Source organism: Macaca mulatta, chromosome 13 (assembly GCF_049350105.2).
Source record: "Macaca mulatta isolate MMU2019108-1 chromosome 13, T2T-MMU8v2.0, whole genome shotgun sequence".
NCBI classification, from domain to species: Eukaryota; Metazoa; Chordata; class Mammalia; order Primates; family Cercopithecidae; genus Macaca; species Macaca mulatta.
Window position 1 is genome coordinate 63,482,148 of NC_133418.1, and position 23,291 is coordinate 63,505,438.

Here is a 23,291-nt window from a genome sequence, read left to right on the forward strand (position 1 = left end):
AATCCCAGTTACTCGGGAGGCTGAGGCAGGAGAATCGCTTGAACCCAGGAGGCAGAGGTTGCAGTAACCCAAGATCATGCCACTGCACTCCAGCCTGGACAACAGAGTAAGACTATGTCTCAAACAGAAAAAAAAAAAAAATTAGCTCTGGATTTAATGCCATATGTGTTCTTGTCCTGTCTCAGGTAACCATTTTGACATTTGGACGGTTTCCTTCCTATCTGTAGAATATTCTGATTGAAGTTGCTTCTGTGTTGCTTCTAGTTCTGAAAATATTTTATCCTCTGTCTTGTAAATAACTTAAATGATTCTAAATGTTCTTATTCAGTTATTCCTTGTATTTACTTGTTGTTCTTATTTTGTTTTGTTTCTGTTTTTATGACCATGCTTTAGGATTTCTAAAATACTGTATATATTATGGTATACCTTGAGGTACTTTATTTGATCACGTGTGATTTACATGTATATATGTATGGGTTTAGAACATTTTTTTAATTAATTATTTTTATGAGGCATAATCTTGTTCTGCCACCCAGTCTGGAGAGCAGTGGCATACCAGCTCACTGCAGGTTCTACCTTCCTGGTTCAAGCAATTCTTGTGCCTGTCTCCAGAGTAGCTGGGACTACAGATGCAAGCTACCACATCTGGTTAATTTTTGGATTTTTTGTAGTGATGGGGTTTTGCCATGTTGGCCAGGCTGGTCTCTAGACTCCTGGCCTCAGGTTATCCCCCTGCCTGGGCCTCCCAAAGTGCTGGGATTACAGGCTTGCCCAGCAGAACATTGTATTTAAAATCACCTAAAATTGTTTCTGCTCACATATTACTAACTTCTTTTTTTTTTTTTTTTTTTTTTTTTTTTTTTTTTTGAGACGGAGTCTCGCTCTGCCGCCCAGGCTGGAGTGCAGTGGCCGGATCTCAGCTCACTGCAAGCTCCGCCTCCCGGGTTTATGCCATTCTCCTGCCTCAGCCTCCCAAGTAGCTGGGACTACAGGCGCCCGCCACCACGCCCGGCTTGTTTTTTGTATTTTTTAGTAGAGACGGGGTTTCACCAGGTTAGCCAGGATGGTCTCGATCTCCTGACCTCGTGATCCGCTCATCTCGGCCTCCCAAAGTGCTGGGGTTACAGGCTTGAGCCACCGCGCCTGGCCCATATTATTAACTTTCTAATACTAACTCAGACTGTCTTTGGAACTTTCTTTTTCATCTAGACTGCAGTTCGTCATGAATCATGCAATGGTCTTTATAAGTTATCCCTGTCAGGGCTGGATGGAGGAGACTCAATCAATCGTTCTTTTCTGCTCTTGGCTGCCTCAACATTATTGAAATTTCTTCCTGATGCTCAAGCACTCAAACCTATTAGGGTAAGATTTTACTGTGTTTAAAAGCAGTTTCTATTTTTGAAATTTCCTTTGCCTCAAGTTTACCATTGTAATATAACCTTAAAATTTTGATCATTTGACTACTGTGTGTGATTTTTTACCAAGAGGATAATAGTTATATACTTCTTAAGGTGACAGCATTGTGACACATTATGTCCATGTTACTACTAGGAAGAGACTGATTTCAGCTCTGTGGTCTTTCTCGTGGATACTCTATTTTAGATATGGCATTTATTCTCACTTGGTTCTGGGCCTTGTGTTAATAAGTTGACTGATAAAAAAATCATAAATGGAGCTCTCTTCTCTAGTAAGTCAGTTTTTTTATCTTTATGATATTCGGAATTTTAAATTTTATTTCCTACCTTAGTGCATATACTAGTCTTGTAAAAGGCTTCTACTACATAATAAATTTAGAGCCCACTTTTTACTAATCCCAGAAATTCAATGTGTTGTAGATTTACATTATTTTCCTCCTTATTCATATGTTTTTCAAATGTTAGTAATTTGAGACTAATATTTTCTTGAAAGTTCTTATGTTAGTCATTTTTGTGCCTGGTTATTCTGATTTTATAGAAACTAAGTGTGTACTCTCCATTTTTAAAAAGATTTTGAATACTGTTTAGTTGATACAGGAATTTATTTCATAAAGCCTCTAGTTTCTTAAATGTATTATAATTTTATTTTTAAAATGTTTTCACACAGTATAAAATTTTTTTAATAGATAGATGATTATGAGGAAGAACCAATGTTAAAACCAGGATGTAAAGAGTATTTTTGGTTGTTATGCAAATTAGTTGACAACATACATATAAAGGACGCTAGTCAGGTATGTTCAGAAAATTATATACTATTCTATATATTCTATTCTTGTTAATAGATACAAATTATGACATACATGTTCATGACTTTATCGGTTCTTATTAAGTGTACTTAATTAATCTATAACTTGTTGGTAGTGTCATATTTCTATTATATTTGTGCTTTTCCACCTTATTCTAATTCCTTTAGTGTTTTTACTCTGACCTTAGTTGAAACGTCTTCATCTGGTATCTATCCTTAATTTCCTGTCTCTTCTCAATAAGATATGTGGATGTAACATCTTATTTGGAAAGGGAAATGTAGATTTTAAATTTAAAAATACAGCTTTCTATAATAGCATGTAGTTTGGAGTACCGAATATGTAAAATAAAATTGCAGTTCAAATAGAAGTTACTTTAAAGAAACAGTCAGTTTTTGCAGATCTAATATTCTTAGACTAAAATGACATTTCCATTCAAACAAAGTAATGTTTAAAACAAGTAAATTTCAGGCCCAGTGCAGTGGCTCATGCCTGTAATCCCAGCACTTTGGGAGGCCGAGGCGGGTGGATCACGAGGTCAAAAGATGGAGACCATCCTGGCCAACATGGTGAAACTCCATCTCTACTAAAAATACAAAAATTAGCCAGGCATGGTCACAGATACCTGTAGTTCCAGCTACTCAGGAGGGCTGAGGCAGAATCGCTTGAACCCGGCAGGCGGGGAGGTTGCAATCAGTGAGCTGAGATCATGCTACTGCACTCTAGCCTGGCGACAGAGTGAAACTCCGTCTCAAAAAAAAAAGTAAATTTCAAAGCAAATCTTGCCACATAAACACTTGCGTTTTTTCCAGTGTACATAAATTTACTAAATTAAAATGTGTCTAAGTTGTCAGTTCAGAAGAAAATGAGAAACACATAAAGAAGATCCTTTGAAATATTTAGGACACGTTTTTCTTAAACTTTTAAATGTATGAAAGTTCAATGTGTTCACTTTAAAAGTTCTATGGTGTTTATACTTTTTGCTTTTTAGTTAACATCTGAATTCTTAAAATCTTTTCATTTGAGAGAAATAATTACAAAACTTAGTATTGAGCAAGTTTTAATATACTTATTGTTAATTAAAATATTGATGCCAAATAAACATTGTACTTTAAAAAAGAAAAAAAGAAAAAAAAACCTGGCTTTCCCCTTTAAGCTAAAATAGGAATCTGATCTTGCTTGCTTGTAAAGTAATTTTCCTTTTCAGAGATTTGGGTTTCTTTGAGGGGACTCAAGTTACATTTTGTGAAGTCTGTTTTAATATTGTTGCTCAGTTATAATGAGAAGTAAAGTTTTTTTTGGAATGAACTGTAGAATTTAATATATTGTTAAAAGTCTAATTTAAGGGTGTTGTTAAAAACAAACCTTGGTGAATTGTATGTGAATTACATCTCAATAAAGTCATTAAAAAAAAGCTTTAGTGTCTTCTCAATAGATTACTGTGACTTTCTTAATTTATTATCAACATTCCATTGATTCTTTTTTGTAGAATGATTAGTGATGTGTTTAAGACTAATTTGATTAATTGACATAATGTATAAGTGAAGAGTTAGGTGTATTATGTTTATAACTTAATTGAATTTGGGAGAACTAAATTATTGTTGCCTGTAAGGAAATGATTCTGTTTTAATTTATGTTTGGTAAAACATAAAAATTTATATTTGAATTTTTATTTTCTTTTTGTATTAAGACAACGCTCCTCGACTTAGATGCCTTGGCAAGACATTTGGCTGACTGTATTAGAAGGTAAAATTTGATGTGAAATTGAAATTCATATTGTTAAGAAAAGAAGACATAATTATGTGAACTATCTTGTTTGTGTGTATTTTTTTTCTTTTTTGTAGTAGGGAGATCCTTGATCATCAGGATGGTAATGTAGAAGATGATGGGCTTACAGGACTCCTAAGGCTTGCAACAAGTGTAATTAAACACAAACCACCCTTTAAATTTTCAAGGGAAGGACAGGTAAGTATTAAGGTATTCAGTGTTTCTATGAAATGTGATTGAAACGTTTTGTTGTTACATTGTGTATTAGTCTGTTTTTTACACTGCTGATAAAGACATACCCCAGACTGGGCAGTTTACAGAAGAAAAGGGTTTAATTCGAGTCAGAGTTCCACGTGGCTGGGGAGGCCTCACAATCATGCCGGTAGGCAAGTCGGAGCAAGTCGCATCTTATGTGGATGAGGACAGGCAAAAAAAGAATGAGAACCAAGTGAAAGGGGTTTCTCCTTATAAACCCATCATACCTCTTGAGACTTACTCACTTACCACAATATGGGGGAAACTGCCATCATGATTCAGTCATCTCCCACCACGTCCCTCCCACAACAATAGGAGTACAGGTGATATAATTCAAGATGAGATTTGAGTGGAGACACGGCCAAACTATATCACATTGTATATGGATATGTTAAAAATTTTAAACATATAGACATAAAAATTGCTGGGACTTAATTACTGGCAAGAAAAGCAAATTTTAAATAAATTGAATTCTGGAAATATAAAACATGGGCTTGTTTTTAGAATGCAAAATCCGATGTTAATTCCTGTGATTGACTGTATGTAGAAAGGTAACCTAAGGATGGGCATGGTGACTCATGCCTATAATCCTAGCACTTTGGGTGGCTGAGGTAGGTGGATTGCTTGAAATCAGGAGTTCCGAGACCAGCCAAGGCAACATGGTGAAACCTCATCCCTACAGAAAATACAAAAATTTGCTAGGTGTGGTGGCGCACACCTGTAGTCTCAGCTACTCAAGAGGCTGGGGTGGGAGGATTGCTTGAGCCCAAGAGGTCAAGGCTTCAGTGAGCCGTGATCACACCACTGCACTGTAGCCTAGGTGACAGAAGGAGACCCTGTCTCAAAAAAAAAAAAAAAAAAAAGATAACCTATATTTTATTAGTGTGCTTTCTATAGAATTGTATATTTTGAATTACTGTCCTAAACTGTGAATCATATCCTAATACAGTGGAATTAATAAGTAGTCATTATTGGGTACTTGTTTCATATTTTAAAGACCTATGTGACATAAAATCTAGCTCTGAATATTGGAAACACTTCATGCCTCTGTACCAACAAATTTCTCATTTTGATTGTCTCTTGATTAAGTAGTTTATCTTATCTTACCATTGGTACATTTGTCCTGGTCATTGAAGGAATTTGTTATGGTCTGGAGAGCTGTTATCTTAAAGTTACTGAATGTGTTAGGAAACAGCAACCAAAGGGATAGAAGATTGTCCTCATAGGCATAGACTAAAGGATTCTTGAGAGCAACTTAAGATTACAGTCTTATCTGTTTGAAATCTTTGCTACTTCCCCTAATGCACAAAACTTCTTGTGCTATTTCTTACAGGGATTTTGCCTTTTCCATTACACTCACTGGAAATGATTTGGTTGATTTACAGTCTTGTTGGTTGAAGTCTTCTCTTGTATATAAACTAGTGTATAACTTTTATCCCCAAATATAAATATATTAATTGGTTTTTCTGATAACGTTGTAAAGCAAAAGTCATTGTTAAGAAAAAGTAATTTTAGATAGTATAAAAAAAGAATATTCCCATTTGGTTTGATTTCCTCTGATGCTGTGGTGATGGCCTTCCAGGACTTTTGATGGATACAGTAAATATGCATGTATAAAATTCATATTTATAGAAATTTTACAGTTTATAAATAGTATTCTGTGATCGGTTTTCACTAAAAAATGAGTACATTAAAAAAGAATGTAGTTTTTAAAATTGACTAAGAGGCAATAATTTAAATCTTTGAATTTATGATGTTATAAAAAACTGTAAAGGCAGCATCTTTGCATACTTGTCCCATTATTTACTCATGAACTCTTTAAAATAGGTTGATTTTAATCCATAGTTTATATCAGGATACAAAAGGATACATAAGTTTACACTTGTAGCCGAACTGTATGAGAATGCCTTTATCAAGCATCTGCAGATTCTTATGTCACTGAGATCTTTGCCAATTTTGATGTTGCTTTAGTTTTATTTCTTTGTTAATTGGTGAGTGAGTTTCTTTCCATTTATTTTTGTACTTGATATTTATTTGTTCAGTTGCTATATGGTTTCTCATTTATTTGTAAAAGTTATTTATTTTGAATATGTCAACCCTTTCTGTCGTATTTGCTGAATATATTTTTTCCAAAGTCTTATTTCTCTTTATTATATTTTTACTTGTCTTCTGTTTATTGATTTATACAAGTTGTTATCCTAGGACAAATTTTTGAGGCTTTAAAAGGTGGATATTATTAGACCCAATTTTGACAGATGATGCAACTGAGGCATAGACAGGTTAAGCGAGTTGTACGTGACTGAGTCACTTACTCTTCACTTGGCTAAGCTTTTAACCATTATGCAATACTGTCTACACATGATAACATATTAAACACACTGTTCTATACTTTGCTGTTTTTGAGCTGTCTTACAGATTTTCAAATTCAGTATATAACAGTTCATTTTTTTCAAAAAAGAAAAAAAAGTGGAGGGGAGGACAGGGTCTCTGTATTGAAGCTGGAGTGCAGTGGCACAATCATAGCTTATTGCAGCCTTGAACTACTGGGTCAAGTGATTCACCTGCCCCAACCTCCCAGGTAGCTAGGACTATAGGCATACGCCACCATGCCCAGCTAATTTATTTATTTATTTTTGTAGAGATGGGGTTTTACTGTGTTGCCCAGGCTGTTCTCAAACTCCTGCCCCTAAGTGATCCTCCTGTCTTGGCCTCCCAATTGTTGGGATTACTGATGTGAACCAATGCACACCGCCATACTTGGCTATTCATTTTGTAAAAGTAACTTCAAAATAATATTGTTATTATTGTTATTATCTTTGAGACAAGGGTCTGGCCCTGTCACCCAGGCTGGACTGCAGTGGCATGATCTCAGCTCACTGCAGCCTCCACCTCCCAGGCTCAAGCAGTCCTCCCACCTCAGCCTCCCGAGCAGCTGGGACTACAGGCGGACACCACCATACCCAGCTAATTTTTAAAAATCTTTTGTAGAGACGGGATTTCGCCATGTTTCCCTGGCTGGCCTCAAACTCCTGGGCTCAAGCAGTCCTTCTGCCTCGGCCTCCTAACGTGCCAGGATTATAGGCATGAGCCACCATGCCTGGCCCAGAATGTTATTTTATCTGCTTATATGTGGCATATATGTAATATATTTAACTAGCTTCCTAATGATAAGCTTTGTCTTAAACTATTTCTAGTGATATTACAGAGATCTTTATTCATTTAACACATAGATTTAGGAAATGGAGGAAGACATTCTAAAAGTTAGAACTGCTAGTTCATGGAGTATACATTTATAGTTTTGGTTATGTTAAAAACCAAAACCAAGTTAACTCTCTATGGAGGCTGAGCCAATTTATGATTGTACCTACAACCCAAGATTAAGTTGCAATTTTCCAACACATCTACCAACATACTATACATTTAGATAATTTCTACCAGTCTGATAGAAGCGAAGAAATTCTCTTGGTTTTATTTTCTATTACTTTTATTAGTTAGGCCGACTTCCCTTCATGTGTTTGAAAGCCATTTGTGTTATCTTTTCTCTGACTACTCAGATACTTTTCCTTTATCCCTATTATGTATGTTATGGTCCTTAACTAATTTGTAGAATATTTTATATTAAGGAAAGTATCTCATTGTAATGTGAATCGCAATATTTTTGTTTTCTGTCTTGACTTCATGGTTTTTGTTATGCTTGTTTCTTATTTATTTATTTATTTGAGACAGAGTCTTGCTCTATCACCTAGGCTGGAATGCAGTGGCATAATCTCAGCTCACCTCAACCTTCACCTCCCAGGTTCAAGCAATTCTCCTGCTTCAGCCTCCCTACTAGCTGGGATTACAGGGGTGCACCACCATGTCTGGCTAGCTTTTATATTTTTAGTGGAGACTGGATTTCACAATTTTGGCCAGTCTGATCTTGAACGCCTGACCTCAGGTGACCTGCCCGCCTTGGCCTCCCAAAGTGCTGGCATTGCAGGTGTGAACTGCCTCACCTGGCCTGCTTATTTTCTAAGCAGAGTTTTTTTTTTCATGTAGTCAGGTGTATTGATCTTTTATAGCTACTAGATGTGTTACACTTAAACTCCCTGTTTTTTCATGCTTTCATAACTTAATATTTTACATTTAAGTTTTTCTATCAGGAAATTGTTTAGGTGAAAGGAATGAAATGGATAACTTTTTTTTCAGATACATACCCAGTTATCCTAATAACTAACTGATTTATTTTTTTATCTACTGATTACAAATGCTTCCTTTATCAAGTAAACTGCCATATGTATTTCTGGACTTTCTGTTTCATCTTATTGATGTGTTTGTTCATTCACCAATATCATATTTTAATTATGTAGATTTAAAGTTAATACCCTGTAGAGATGGTCCCTTTGTTTGTTTTTTGAGACAGTGTCTCACTCTGTCACCCAGGCTGGAGTGCAGTGATGCAGTGGCTCACTGTAATCTCTGCCTCCCAGGTTCAAGTGATTCTCCTGCCTCAGCCTCCTGAGTAGCTGGGACTACAGGCACCCTGCCACCACGCCCAACTAACTTTTGTATCTTTGATAGAGAAGGGTTTCACCATGTTGGTCAAGCTGGTCTTAAACTCCTGACCTCAGGTGATCTGCCTGCCTCAGCCTCCCAAAGTGCTGGGATTACAAGCGTGAGCCACTACACCTGACCGAGGTAGTCCATTTTTATTATTATTTCTTTTCAGCATTTTCCTGGCTGTTTGTTTTTCCACATAAACTTTAGAATCGGTTCATCTAGTTATTTTGAAAAATAAAATTGTGTTACTTTTTTCGTTGAGATTGTATCATATTTCCAGATTGATGCATAATTAACTTTATGATACTGAATTTGCCTATAGAAGAGTAGGATTTGTTGTATTTATACAAAACCAATCATTTTGTTTTTTATTTTAAAGATTTTTTTCCTACAGAATTCAGGTTTTAAGTGTTTCTTAGTAAGTTTATTCCTAGGAGTTTTGTCCTTTTTGTTGATACATTGATATGGAATCATTGCTTATGTTTTTTAACTTGTCATTTATGTATAGTAAGAATTTGTGTATGCATTTGTTGCAGGCTATCTGAATTTGACTTATTGTTGGTAGACTGTTTTCAGTTATCTTTAGCTGTTAGTGTTGTCTTTGGTTATTCATTTGTTTTTGGTTTATTATGTGCAAGTAATTCTTGTGTTTCTATTATTTTCCCCAAGCAGACTCATGTCACAATCATCTGCAAGTAATTCTATTACTTCCTCTTTTACAAGTTTAACTCTTTCCATTTCTTCATCAAATTTTTTTCTCAAACATTCAGAATAATGTCAAGTTAGTTGTTTTTAGCATTCTTTATTGAGAAGGTCTTCATGTACATGTAGTCAGATTATAATTTCCCCTTGGTTTCAGTGTTAAGGGAAAACTTTAGAAGCTTTCATACAGGAAAGATGTGATCTGAATTAACATTTTAAAGGGTTTACTCGTACTCCAGTTGGAAAATTCATCTATGGGCAAACTCAAAGGGCAAATGTATGAGTCAAGGGATCCAGTTAGGAAGTTTTTCAGTGGTTCCACAGAGGGACAGTGGTGAAAAGTGCTTTGACTTGGAATATTTATTGAAGGTAGAGCTCACAGGTCACAGATTTGGATAGATTTGTTGGGTTTGAGAAAAGTTAATAAAGAATGACTCCTAAATTTTAAGCCTGAGAAGCTAAGGGAATGATAATGCCAATTATTAAGAAAAGGAAAACTCAGAAATGGGAGAGGATAATGGCCGGTAAAATCAAGAGTTCTGTTTTGGAAATGTTAAATATGAAATGTCAATTAGATATCTGAGTGGATATTTGGTTTTGTTGTAGTATTAAGGAAAACATGCCTTAACTCCAAGGTATTTAAAATTTCTCTTACTTTAATGATTTTTACTTTTTTCCTTAAGTATTTTTAAAAATTATTTCTAGAATTTACTTTCATGCAGGATTTGGTAAACTTTTTTTTATAAAGAGCCTTATGATAAATATTTTACACTTTACAGCTGTATAATAATCTGTCATCAGCAACACTACCACTATCACTACTACTGCTTCCTCCTCCTCCCCCTTTTTCCCCTCCTTTCTCCTCTTTCTTCTTTCTTTTACCTTTCCAGTGGTGCTAATCTTTATTTTCCCTTTTTTTCTCCTCCTTCCTTCCTTATTCTTCTTTTTCCTCCTTTTCCATTCCTCCTTTCTTTTCCTTTTAAAGTATGAGTATCATTCTTATCTCTAATGCCTTGCATAGTGTCTAAAAACTATGTTGAGCAAATGGATGATTGCAACTCAGACCTGATTCTTAGAACTGACAGTCAAACTACATTTGTCTTATGCAAAATTTGCATGTATCCTTACAAATTATGGCTGCTCATGATATTTATACTTCATGGAAATAAATAATAGTTATTAAAAAGAGATATCATCAGAGATTTAGAAGATCAGATTGCATTGACGTGATTAGGAAAGGCTTTGAAGAAGATACAGCTTTGCCCAGGTTGGAATGCAGTGGTGTGATCTCTGTCCACTGCAACCTCTGCCTCCCAGGTTTAAGCGATTCTCCTGCCTCAGCCTCCCGAGTAGCTGGGATTACAAGCGTTTGTCACCACACCCAGCTAATGTTTTTTTTCTTTTTCTTTTTTTCTTCCTTCCTTTCCTTCCTTTCCTTCCTTTCCTTCCCTTCCTTCCCTTCCTTTCTTGTAGAGGCGGGTTTTCACCATGTTGGCCATGCTGGTCCCGAATTCCTGACCTCAGGTGATCCCCCTCTGCCTTGGCCTCCCAGTGTGCTGAGATTACAGGCATGAGCCACCGCGCCTGGCCAGATACAGCTTTTTTAATGGGTATCTTTTGTAGAAAAGTAAGGGGAACATTTAAGTCATAGGAAAGAATGTGAGTAAAAATTAAGTCATAGGAAAGCACTGGTTTCATGCAGAAAATTGGTTGGTTCAGCTTAGCCTGTGTTTTAGGAAGTATAGAAACTAGGTGGCCATCTATTATGGGCATAGGAAATTATTTTTATGTATAAAACAAAAGCATTGTCTTAGTCTGTTCAGGCTGCTGTGATAAAATACTGTAAACTGGGCCAGGCGCAGTGGCTCACGTCTGTAATCCTAGCACTTTGGGAGGCCAAGGCAGCTGGATTGCTTGAGCTCAGGAGTTTGAGACCAGCCTGGCCAATGTGGTGAAACCCTGTCTCTACTAAAAATACAAAAATTAGCTGGGCATGGTGGTGCATACCTGTAATCACAGCTACTCGGGAGGCTGAGGCATGAGAATCCCTTGAACCAGGGAGGTGGAGGCTGCAGTGAGCCAAGATTGTGCCACTGCACTCCAGACTGGCAACAGAGCAAGACTATCTCAAAAATAAATAAAATAAAATATTGTATACTGGGCAGCTTATAATGACAGAAGTTTACTTTTCACAATTCTGGAGGCTGGGAGTAGTACAAGATCAAAACTCTGGCAGCTTCACGGTGTCTTGTGAAGGCCTACATTTTGATTCATAGATGGCAACTTCTCGTGGAGCCCTTAGATGATGGGAGGGGTAGGAGGTCTCTCTAGTGCTTCTTTCATAAGGGCAGAGTCCTCATGACTTAATAACCTTCCAAAGGCCCCGCCTTCTAATACCATCACATTGGTGGTTAGGTTTCAACATACAGATTTCAGAGTGGCAAAAACTTTTAGACCATGGCAATTACTTTTGTAATTTTTGGCTGGGAAGGGATGGGATGAAGAGAGATTTGCTAATGAATATAAAGATACACTTGGAGTAATAAATTCTAGTGCTCAGTAGCACAGTAGGATGACTATTGTTAAAAATTTTTTGTGTGTATTTCAAAATAGCTAAAAGGGAGGATTTGAAATGTTCCCAGTAAAAGAAATGATAAATGCTTGAAATGATGGGTATTCCAAATACCCTGATTTGGTCATTACACATTGTATTTATGTGTCAAAATATCATGTATTCCATTAATATATATAATTATTTTGTATCAATAGATAAATGTAAAAACAGGAGCCTTTGAAGGGTTTGATCAAATGTCAAGGATGTGCATTAACAAAATAAATATGGTAATGGATTGAGAGCCAGCAGAGTGCACAAGTCTTTAAACTTTTGTTGTTTACATATTTCTTAAAGAATGTTGGAAAACCTAGGTGTCTCCTAGGCAGATTTTTTAAATTTGTAAATTTTTGAGTTTTAAGTATTTGTAAACAAAATATATTCGGGAAATTATTGAAATTGATGTTTTTAAAGACAAAATTATGGTCGTCTTTTAGATTAATGAAATGTAAGTGCTGTAGCAACTTTTATTCATCTCTCTTAAAATGTATAAACTCTCAGCCATAATCTCAGCACTTCGTGAGGTTGAGGCAAGAGGATTGCTTGAGCCCAGGAGTTGGAGACCAGCCTGGGCAACCTGGTGAAACCCCATCTCTATAAAATAAATAAATAAATAAGCAAGCCAGGTGTGGTGAGCATCTGTAGTTCAAGCTACTCAGGAGGCTGAGTTGGGAGGATTGACTGAGCCTGGGAGATCGAGGCTGCAGTGAACCATGATCCCACCACTGTATTCTATCTAGCCTGGGTGATGGAGTGAGACCCTGTCTCCAAACTCCTTTCTGAAATTTTACTTAGCTGAATTTTTTCTTAATTCCTCCACAGTATTTCCACTTGACTCCCCCACAGAATGTAATTGTAATGTATTTATTAGTGTATTTGAACATCTTTTATTATTTGCATATCATACTTCTCTACAACAAAATGTTAATAAAAATTTTTCCTGTGTACATGATATTGTCTTAAATTTCTTCTATAGTTATTACATTTATTAGGACATGGCAATCAAAGGAGCATAAATATACTTTGTTTTGCCAAACTAGTATGAAACATTAAAAAATGAAATTTTACTGAAAATATGCGTTAGTGAGAAGAACGGGCCTTATTAATATAGTTGTAGGTGAATATTAAGCTAGAATGATAGTGTTCATTAGTTCTTCCTACTTTCTATTTTTATATATGTGAATTCTGAAAAACCTTACATAATGCTTTTAGTGCACGTGGAAGTTTTGGATAACTTTTTAAATTGAATTTCTTCTGAATTATAAGTCAGAAATTACACTATGATCTATTGCTGTATTATTCCATTTTGCGGTGTTTTAAGGGAATACCTGATGCTGGGTATAAAAAAAGAGGTTTATTTGTTGAGGCCTCAGGGGTCTTTGACTTATAGTAGAAGGCCTTGAGAGAACAGCTGTGTCACATGGTGAGAAAGGGAGGTGGGAGGTGCCACATTTTTTTTTTTTTTTTTTTTTTTTTTTTTTTTTTAAACAAGAGCTCTTGCATGAACTCAAAGAGTGAGATCTCTCCCATTCCTGTGTGGTAGGAACCAAGCTCTTCAGGGATACACCCTGATGATCCAAATACCTCTCACTACACCTCACCTCCAACATTGGGGAGCACATTTCACCATTAGATGTGGTGAAATGGGATTACAGATGTGAGCCACTGCACCCAGCCCAGTTTACAGTATTTTATCACAGCAGCCTAAACAGACTAAGACAATAATTCTTTTTTTTTTTTTTTTTTTTTGAGACGGAGTCTCGCTGTGTCGCCCAGGCTGGAGTGCAGTGGCTGGATCTCAGCTCACTGCAAGCTCCGCCTCCCGGGTTCACGCCATTCTCCTGCCTCAGCTTCCCGAGCAGCTGGGACTACAGGCCCCCGCCACCTCGCCCGGCTAGTTTTTTTGTATTTTTTAGTAGAGACGGGGTTTCACCGTGTTAGCCAGGATGGTCTCGATCTCCTGACCTCGTGATCCGCCCATCTCGGCCTCCCAAAGTGCTGGGATTACAGGCTTGAGCCACCGCGCCTGGCGACAATAATTCTTTTATTGGACAAATACCCAAACCATATCAGTCACCAAAAACTACTTTTAGTATTCTCTCAGGTCATAGTTTGAGTAGGTTCTTATTTCTGTGAAGTATAAAGTCGTATAAAAATAAGCCCTTTGCCAGGCGCAGTGACTCACACCTGTAATCCCAGCACTTTGGGAGGCCGAGGCGGGCGAATTACGAGGTCAGGAGTTCAAGACCAGCCTGGCCAACATGGTGAAACCCCATCTCTACTAAAAATACAAAAAATTGGCCAGGCGTGGTGGCTCATGCCTGTGGGAGGCCGAGGCAGGCAGATCACGAGGTCAGGAGGTCGGGTCTTGGCTAACATGGCGAAACCAGGTATCTACTAAAAATACAAAAAATTAGCCGGCCGTGGTAGCAGTCACCTGTAGTCCCATCTACTCAGGAGGCTGAGGCAGAATGGTGTAAACCTGGGAGGCGGAGCTTGCAGTGAGCTGAGATCCAGCCACTGCACTCCAGCCTGGGCGACACAGCGAGACTCCGTCTCAACAAAACAAAAAATCAGCTGGGTGTAGGTTCAGATGCCTATAATCCCAGCTAGTCAGGGGGCTGAGGCAGGAGAATCGCTCGAACCCAGGAGGCGGAGGTTGCAATGAGCTGAGATTGTGCTACTGCACTCCAGCCCAGGTGACAGAGTGAGATTTTGTCTTTTTTTGTTTTTGTTTTAAAAAAAAGCTCCTAACCACTTTCCATATTTCCTAGCTAACCTTACTTGTGTTTGCTAAGAACTATGAATTACACATTCTTTAACAATAGTGAGTTGAATGAGGTGAGGTCATTATGGAAAAATATTTCAAAAATTTCTTTTTTTGGTACGTCTTTAAAGAGTTTCCCTGACCCACCCCCAGGTTTGTTGATTCACTGACTCACAGGACTCAGCATATAGTCATATTCATGGCTAAGATTTATTACAGCAAAATGATAAAAAGCAAAATCATGAAAAGAAAAAGGTGTCAAAGTCTGGAGGAACCCAGTTGCAACTTTCTAAGAGTTGTCTTCCATTGGAGTTCCACAAGATGTGCTCAGTGAGCATGACGACGCGTGTGAATTATTGTCTACCAAGAAAGTTCTCTTGAGCCTAGGAGTCCTTGGTTTTATCACAGGGTGGGTCATGTAGTCACATAGTGCCTGTGAAACTGACCAGAGTTGCCCAAATTCCAGACTCCTGAAAGGAAAACAGGTCTTTAGCATAAACCTGTTAGGCACAGTGAGCCACTGTTCTCACTTAGAGAGTTTTATATCAAGGTAGGGAGCTGTTTACCTACCAGTGATGTTTGCAGACTGTAGGCAAAGGCCTGCCTTTCTGTGGGTAGCAAGAGTCTCAGTCTTACTGTGTTATCTCTTTTCTGCATAGTACCCTGGGAAGTTTTATACTCCAGAACAATGTGTCATAGTACTATTTGGGATGTGTGAGGGTGATCACTTGGTAAAATAGCAAAGGACCAATTAGAAAAGAACATGTGGAAAAGATAACCCAGCACCCACTTTCTCAGACTACATTTTGGAAAAAGTACAACAGTACTACCATACTACCTTTCAACAGTATGAGTAAATTGTTGATTTTGCCACTGTTACTGTTGCTATTATTTATTAGTAGTGAAGTAAGGGAAAAGTTAATGCAGAAGCGCCAGTCAGACTTGTCAAGGGAGTAATGAGGCCTTAAAAACTTTACATCGCTTAATGGAGAAAATAACAACATTGTACGTGAAAAGTCTTAAGAATGAGCTGATTAGGTATCAAAAAGGAGAGAAGAGTAAAGATGTTTGCCACCTTCGTTTTTTCTAAGAAATGAACATAGGGAGGACTTTCAGATGATGGTATATCATGCTGCTATATGCTTTTGAGTAGCTTAATTGTAGCTTGTCATCCTGTTTATATGTTAACTATATTTGGAATGTAATTATTATCTCAGTTTAGATAACTTATGTTTCCCTTTACTCCCCAGGAATTTTTGAGAGATATCTTCAATCTCCTGTTTTTGTTGCCAAGTCTAAAGGACCGACAACAGCCAAAGTGCAAATCACATTCTTCAAGAGCTGCTGCTTACGATTTGTTAGTAGAGATGGTAAAGGGGTCTGTTGAGAACTACAGGCTAATACACAACTGGGTTATGGCACAACACATGCAGTGTAAGCATTCTTCTTTTCCTTTAAGCTTTATACAGTTTGAATTCAGAAATAAGATTTTGAGGGCACTGTTAAACAAAGGAATCTGCTCTTCACACACTTTAACATTATAAATGATTATTGGTAGGGTGTTATTAAAGTTAAAAAGTAAACATTGATGTGAAGGACCTTTTTATATGCATTTTAAATACTTTGGCTTTTTTTGTAAAAGTAATTTGATGCCAAGTAAAATCAAGTTTTAAAAGTCTTGAATTTTTAGAGAATAAATTAGTTTTCATGTGTTTTTTATTTAAAAAGTTATATATAATCTATATATATATTAACGAGGTAACTAATGGAGGTAGAGGCTGTTAATGTAAGCAAAATACATTATGTTTCATAGTTTGGGGGGGATCTTTTCCTCCCTCTTTCTTCAGCAGCCCATGCACCTTATAAATGGGATTACTGGCCTCATGAAGATGTCCGTGCTGAATGTAGATTTGTTGGCCTTACTAACCTTGGAGCTACTTGTTACTTGGCTTCTACTATTCAGCAACTTTATATGATACCTGAGGCAAGACAGGCTGTCTTCACTGCCAAGGTAGAATTTTCCTCACTTTAAAAATCAAAATTATAAACCAGATTTTAATATTTTGTTGATAATTTTTATTTCAGTGTAGTAAATGTTGTTTGAAAAAATAATTTGTGAGTAAATAAGAGTAAATTTGATTACAGTAACTAGCTAATCTGTATTTTACATAGTTTTACATTTTAGTAGATTGCTGGGCACGGTGGCTCAAGCCTGTAATCCCAGCACTTTGGGAGGCTGAGGCGGGCGGATCATGAGGTCAGGAGATCGAGACCATCCTGGCTAACACGGTGAAACCCCATCTCTACTAAAAATACAAAAAATTAGCCGGGCGTGGTGGTGTGCGCCTGTAGTCCCAGCTACTCGGAGGCTGAGGCAGGAGAATGACGCGAACTCAGGAGGCGGAGCTTGCAGTGAGCCGAGATGGTGCCACTGCACTCCATCCTGGGTGACAAAGCGAGACTCCATCTCAAAAAAAAAAAACCAAAAACGTTTTAGTAGATTACTCATAATGCTGTAGTACAATTTAGTTCTCAAAGGAAAACACAGCTATGGAAGATACGTACTCTGTATACAGTGAATATCATGTTGTCAGTAAAAACACATTCACTGGGAGAACATACGAGAATAAACAAAAATAAATAAATACATATTTTTTATTACAGAGAAAATAAGGAAACCCTGAATCCAAGTAGAGAAATATTACCAGAATCACTGAGCTTGTTTCTTTTATATTTATCTCAAAGTGAATCGGATTGTGGACCTAATTTGTTTGTGTAAGCTTTGCTTCATGTTATTTTTATTCACTTTCTAGTTTTCATTCTTTTTTCCCTTGGGATATTTTTGTTTGTTTTTTAAAATAATAAATAGAGATGGGGTCTCTCTGTGTTGACCAGGGTGATCTCCAACTCCTGGCCTCAAGCGATCCTCCCATTTCAACTTCCCAAAGTGCTGGGATTACAGGTGTGAGCCACCATGCCCGGCCAACCATGGGATATTCTTTAGTTTGCCTTTTGTGCTGCTTTTAGGGTTTTTTGATGAACTTCCTTTAAACTTGCTCTCGGATTTTTTTATTTTTATTTTTCTGAGGCAAGCCTCAGTGTCACCCTGACTGGAGTGCAGTGGCGTGAACATAGCTCACTGCAGTGTTGACATCCTGAGCTCAAGTGATCCTTCCACCTCAGCCTCCTGAGTAACTGGGACTATAGGCATATGCCACTATGCCTGGCTAATTTTTTTACTTTTACTTTTTGTAGAGACAGGTTCTCACTGTGTTGCCCAGGCTAGTCTCAAATCCTGGGCTTACTAGATGCTGGGATTATTGGTGTAAAGCTACCAAGCCTGGCCTCATCATGTTATCTTTTGTCTTGGTTTCTTTTTCCCTGTTAAGTATTGCAGTGCTTTATATACTTTCTCTGAATTCTTTGTTATGTTTAAGTTACTCTTTAAAGTCTCCAGTTTATAGTTTACTCAAGTGGTTCTGGGTGTTTTGGCTTTAGTTATTGATTATTTTAAAATCTATTCTGTACATTATGTCTAAAAGTAGTTGAATGATTAGTTCATTTAGCTTATGGAAATATTTCTGAATAAATTTGGTATACCCACCTGCATAGTCTTATAAAAGCAGTTGTTATTAAAGAAGCATGTTTTCAGTGGTTTTCTTTCTAGCTGGCAACTTGGTCATGCTTCTTGGTTTTTCTTCTTCATATTGATAACCACCTTTAAAGCTATTAACACTTTTAGGAATTAGTAGAAACAGAAGGAACACTCAGACATGCTGATTATGAGTAGGTCTCATAAATGGTATTTTTAGTTAAAAACTAAATTTACAAGCAAAAACAACCCCATTAAAAAGTGGACAAAGCAGCTTGGCCAGTATGGTGAAATCGTATCTCTACCAAATATACAAAAGTTAGCTGTGCGTGGGGTGCAGTGGCTCACACCTGTTATCCCAGCACTTTGGGAGGCAGAGGTGGGCGGATCACGAAGTTAGGAGATCAAGACCATCCTGGCCAACATGGTGAAACCCCATCTCTACTAAAAATACAAAAAATATAGCTGGGCGTGGTGGTGGATGCCTCTAATCCCAGCTATTTGGGAGGCTGAGGCAGGAGAATCGCTTGAATCCAGGAGGTGGAGGTTGCAGTGGGCCAAGATGGCGCCAATGCATTGCAACCTGGGCGACAGAGTGAGACTTTGTCTCAAAAAAAAAAAAAAAAAGAAAGGCCTTTGGCCAGGCACACGCCTGTAATCCCAGCCCCTTGAAAGGCCGAGGCAGGCAGATCACCTGAGGTCAGGAGTTTGAGACCAGCCTGGCCAACATACAAAAATTAGCCAGGCATGATGGCAGGTGACTCAATCCCAGCTACTTGGGAGGCAGAGGCAGAAGAATTGTTTGAACTCGGGAGGCAGAGGTTGCAGTGAGCTGAGATGGAGCCACTGCACTCAAACTTGGGGGACAAGAGGGAGACTTCTCTCAGAAAAAAAAAAAAAAAGAAGGCTATGTGTGGTGGCACGTGCCTATAGTCCCAGCTACTCGGGAGGTCGGGCCAGGAGAATCGCTTGATCCCAGGAAGCAGAGGTTGCAGCGAGCCGAGATTGTGCCACTGCATTCCAACCTAGGTCACAGAGCAAGACTATCTATAAAAAGAAAAAAAAAAAAGGAAGTAGACAAAGGACACGAACAGACACTTTTCAAAAGAAGACATACATGCGGCCAATAAGCATATGAGAAAATGCTCAATATTACTAATCATTAGAGAAATACGAAACTAAACTGCAGTGAGATACTATCTCAAACCAGTCAGAATAGCTGTTAATAAAAAGTCAAAAAATAACATGCTGGCAATGTTGCAAAGAAAAGGGAATGCATATACACTGCTGGTGGAAATGTAAATTAGTTTAGCCATTGTTGGAAGCACCTTGGCAATTTCTGAAATAACTTAAAACAATTACTATTCGGCTCAGCTATCCCATTGGGTATATACCCAAAGAAATATAAAACATCCTACCGTAAAGACACATCCACGTGCATGTTTACCACAGCACTGTTCACAATAGCAAAAATGTGGAATCAACCTACATGCCCATCAACAGTGGACTAGGTAATGAAAATGTAGTACATATACAGCACAGAATACTATGCAGCTGTTTAAAAGAATAAGACCATGTCTTTTTGCAACAACATGTATGGAACTGGAGGCCATTATCCTAAGTGAACTAACACAGCAACAGGGAACCAAATACCATATGTTCTCGTTTATAAGTGGGAGCTAAGTGTTGAGTACATATGGACACACGGGAACAATGGACATTGTGTCCTCTTGAGGGTGGAGTATGAGAAGAGGATCAGGATTAAAAAACTACCTATTGGTACTATTATTACCTGGGTGATAGAACAATCTATATACCAAACTCCCGTTACACACGGTTGACCTGTATAACAAACCTGCATATGTACCCCTGAATCTAAAATAAGAGTAAACAGTTAAAAAAAAAATGTAGAGCTATGTACATAGAAAAAAAATTTTTTTTGAGACGAAGTCTTGCTTTGTTGCCCAAGCTAAGTGCAGTGGCGTGATCTCAGCTCACTGCAACCTCCGCCTCCCGAGTTAAGGCAGTTCTCCTGCCTTAGCCTCCCGAGTAGCTGAAATTACAGGTGCCCGGCTAATTTTTGTATTTTTAGCAGAGACAGGGTTTCACCATCTTGGCCAGGCTGATATCAAACTCCTGACCTCGTGACCCACCTGCCTTGGCCTCTGAAAGTACTGGGATTACAGGTTTTAGCCACCGTGCCCAGTCAAAAATTCTTAACAGAATTTGATATGATTCTGGCAAGTACTCTAGTCAAGTGGGCACTTTATTCTTAAGATGAACGCTTCAGTTATTTCTATTGTTCCCTTTTCTGATGCTCACAGAAAATTTAAAGAAAGCTACATATATTCTAATTGTGGTGAAATACATACAAAAAATTCATCATTTGAACCATTTATACATATATTCAGTTTGTAGGATTAAATACATTCACATTATTTTGCAGCCATCACCACCATTCCATCTCGAACTTTTTCACCTTCCCCACAGAAACTTGTTAAACACTTAACTCTCCATTCTCCCTCTGAACCCCCCTTGCAACCACTATTCTACTTTCCATCTCTGTGAATTTACCTGTTTCAGGTACCTCATGTAAGTGGAGTCATATAGTATCAGCCCTTTTGTGACTGGCTGTGAGTGGTTTATTTCACTTAAGGTATCTTCAAGGGTTATCCATGCTGTTGTATGTATCAGAAGTTCTTTCCTTTTAAGGCTGAATTATAATTTATTGTATTTATGTACCACATTTTGTGTATTCTTTCACTTGTCAGTGGATACTTGGATTGCTTTCACCTTTTGGCTGTTCTGAATAATGCTATTATGGACATGGGTGTACAAACATGTTTGAGTTTCTGCTTTTACTAGTTTTCGGTGTATACCAGAAGTGGAATTGTTGGATCATATGGGAATTCTGTGTTTAATTTTTTGAAGAATAGTCTTACCTTTTCCACAGGGCTTACACCATTTTACATCACAAGGGTTTAATTTCTCCACATCCTTGCTAACACTTGTCATTTTCTGTTTTAATAATAGCCATCCTCATGGATGTGAACACACTTTTTTAGGTAGTTAATACATATAGATGCAGGCTATGTATTTATTTTAAAATTGCACATTAAGTAAAATTCCCTCATTGTTGCTTAACTTCAATAAATTTAGGCAGCTCTTTCCTTGAGCCAACTCATACTTTATTCTCGAATAATAAAAATACAAATCCAGGTCTTTATTCCTGACCTTTTTTGTATTCTGAATCAATGCTTTGATACATTGGAAAATTTAATTTTGTGTGACTTTTTTCATAATATGGAATATTAAGCCTCTCATATAACAGGAGTACACTGGAGTTATTTTGCCAATTTTGTTGATTCCCTTTATTCAATTCCTGTTGCATTTAATATATAATTTTATAGTAATTACATGCTGAGCAGATCTGTTTTAGTCCATATCTTGACCTCAATTTGATTATAAGCTGCTAAACAGCAGAGCCATATTACTTGCAGTCTTACTTCCATAAAGCCGGCAAAAATAACTAATATTTACTCTTGACATGTGGATGCCTATTACTCCACAAGACTTTCAAAGTTATGAGAGGTAATAATTTGTAATAAGGATAATACCTACTTTATAGATTTATTTTAATACTTGAGGTGAGGTAGGGTATGTCTAGTAAGTACCTTGCATGAATATGGATCTTTCCGATAAGGCTTGGTGTTCAATACTAAGTCTCTAATGTGTGAGTCTAGCCAGATTCCTGAATTTGAGTTATTGATAGTTGAATGTTTAGACAGTTTTCAAACATCCTGGCTGATATTCGTCTTCATTGTGAAGAATATACTGTTCCAGAAAGAGTAACGATATGAATAAATGATGATGGGATGTCATTGGTTAATATTTCAAATGTATTTTTTTTAATGCGTAGGTTTACTTGTGGAAGACAACTTTGATTGCACCTGAAGTGTTTTTCATTCTTGCATTCTTGGAAATCATCAGCATTGTACGAAATAAGTGTTAACCTAGAAAGTGATTTTTAAAAATCTCTCTTAAGTTTCCTTTTATGATTGATAATGATGGCTGTATTTATGTAACAAAGTATTACAATTTTTAATGCTATAATTACTAAAGAATTGAATGTGTCAGTGTTTTTCTTTTATATAGCCAAAAGAATGAAAACAGATACAGTGCACAATTGCAAGACTTTCTTTGCTAGAATGCCTAATTTACTACTATCATGTCTGTGTTTTTAATGGTGTTTTCTCATGATTTTCAGTATTCAGAGGATATGAAGCACAAGACTACTCTTCTGGAGCTTCAGAAAATGTTTACATATTTAATGGTATGTTTAAGAATCATGGAGGCTAGGCCAGGCACTGTGGCTCATGCCTGTAATTATAGCATTTGGGGAGGCCAAGGTGGCTTGAGTTCAAGAGCTTGAGATGAGCCTGGGCAACATGGTGAAACCCCATCTCTACTAAAAAAAAATTACAAAAAATTAGCCAAGCGTGCTGGTGCATGCCTGTAGTTCCAGCTGCTTTGGAGGCTGAAATGGGAGGATCGCTTGAGCCCAGGAGGCAGAGGTTGCAGCAAGCTGAGATCTCACTACTGCACTCGAGTCTAGGTGACACAATGAGACTCTGTTTCAAAAAAAAAAAAAAAAAAAAAAAAACACGGAGGGAAACGAATTAGGTATACCCTGTAACAGAACCTAAAAACATTAAATGGAGCTCGTTTGAACTGGCTTTGTCATAACTATGTACCTTCCTTTTTCTTACTTTTTTTTTCTTTTATTTATTTATTTATTTATTTTTTGAGTCAGAGTCTTGCTCTGTCAACTAGGCTAGAG

At 37.4% G+C, this 23,291-nt stretch overlaps 1 protein-coding gene across 6 annotated transcripts in view; it reads left to right on the forward strand.

Moving 5' to 3' along the window:
* The window catches only part of USP34 (ubiquitin specific peptidase 34), a 288,223-nt gene that overhangs the window by 190,051 nt on the left and 74,881 nt on the right, over positions 1–23,291 (forward strand). For 4 of the 6 annotated variants that reach the window (XM_028832452.2, XM_028832455.2, XM_077959502.1 and 1 more), the window contains 7 exons: positions 1,210–1,362; positions 2,102–2,206; positions 3,909–3,964; positions 4,063–4,183; positions 16,110–16,293; positions 16,707–16,870; positions 22,719–22,784. In XM_028832452.2, coding sequence (XP_028688285.1) covers positions 1,210–1,362; positions 2,102–2,206; positions 3,909–3,964; positions 4,063–4,183; positions 16,110–16,293; positions 16,707–16,870; positions 22,719–22,784 — 849 coding nt within the window. The remainder of the gene's footprint in view (positions 1–1,209; positions 1,363–2,101; positions 2,207–3,908; positions 3,965–4,062; positions 4,184–16,109; positions 16,294–16,706; positions 16,871–22,718; positions 22,785–23,291) is intronic. The other 2 variants (XM_028832453.2, XM_077959503.1) reach the window with 1 other exon arrangement.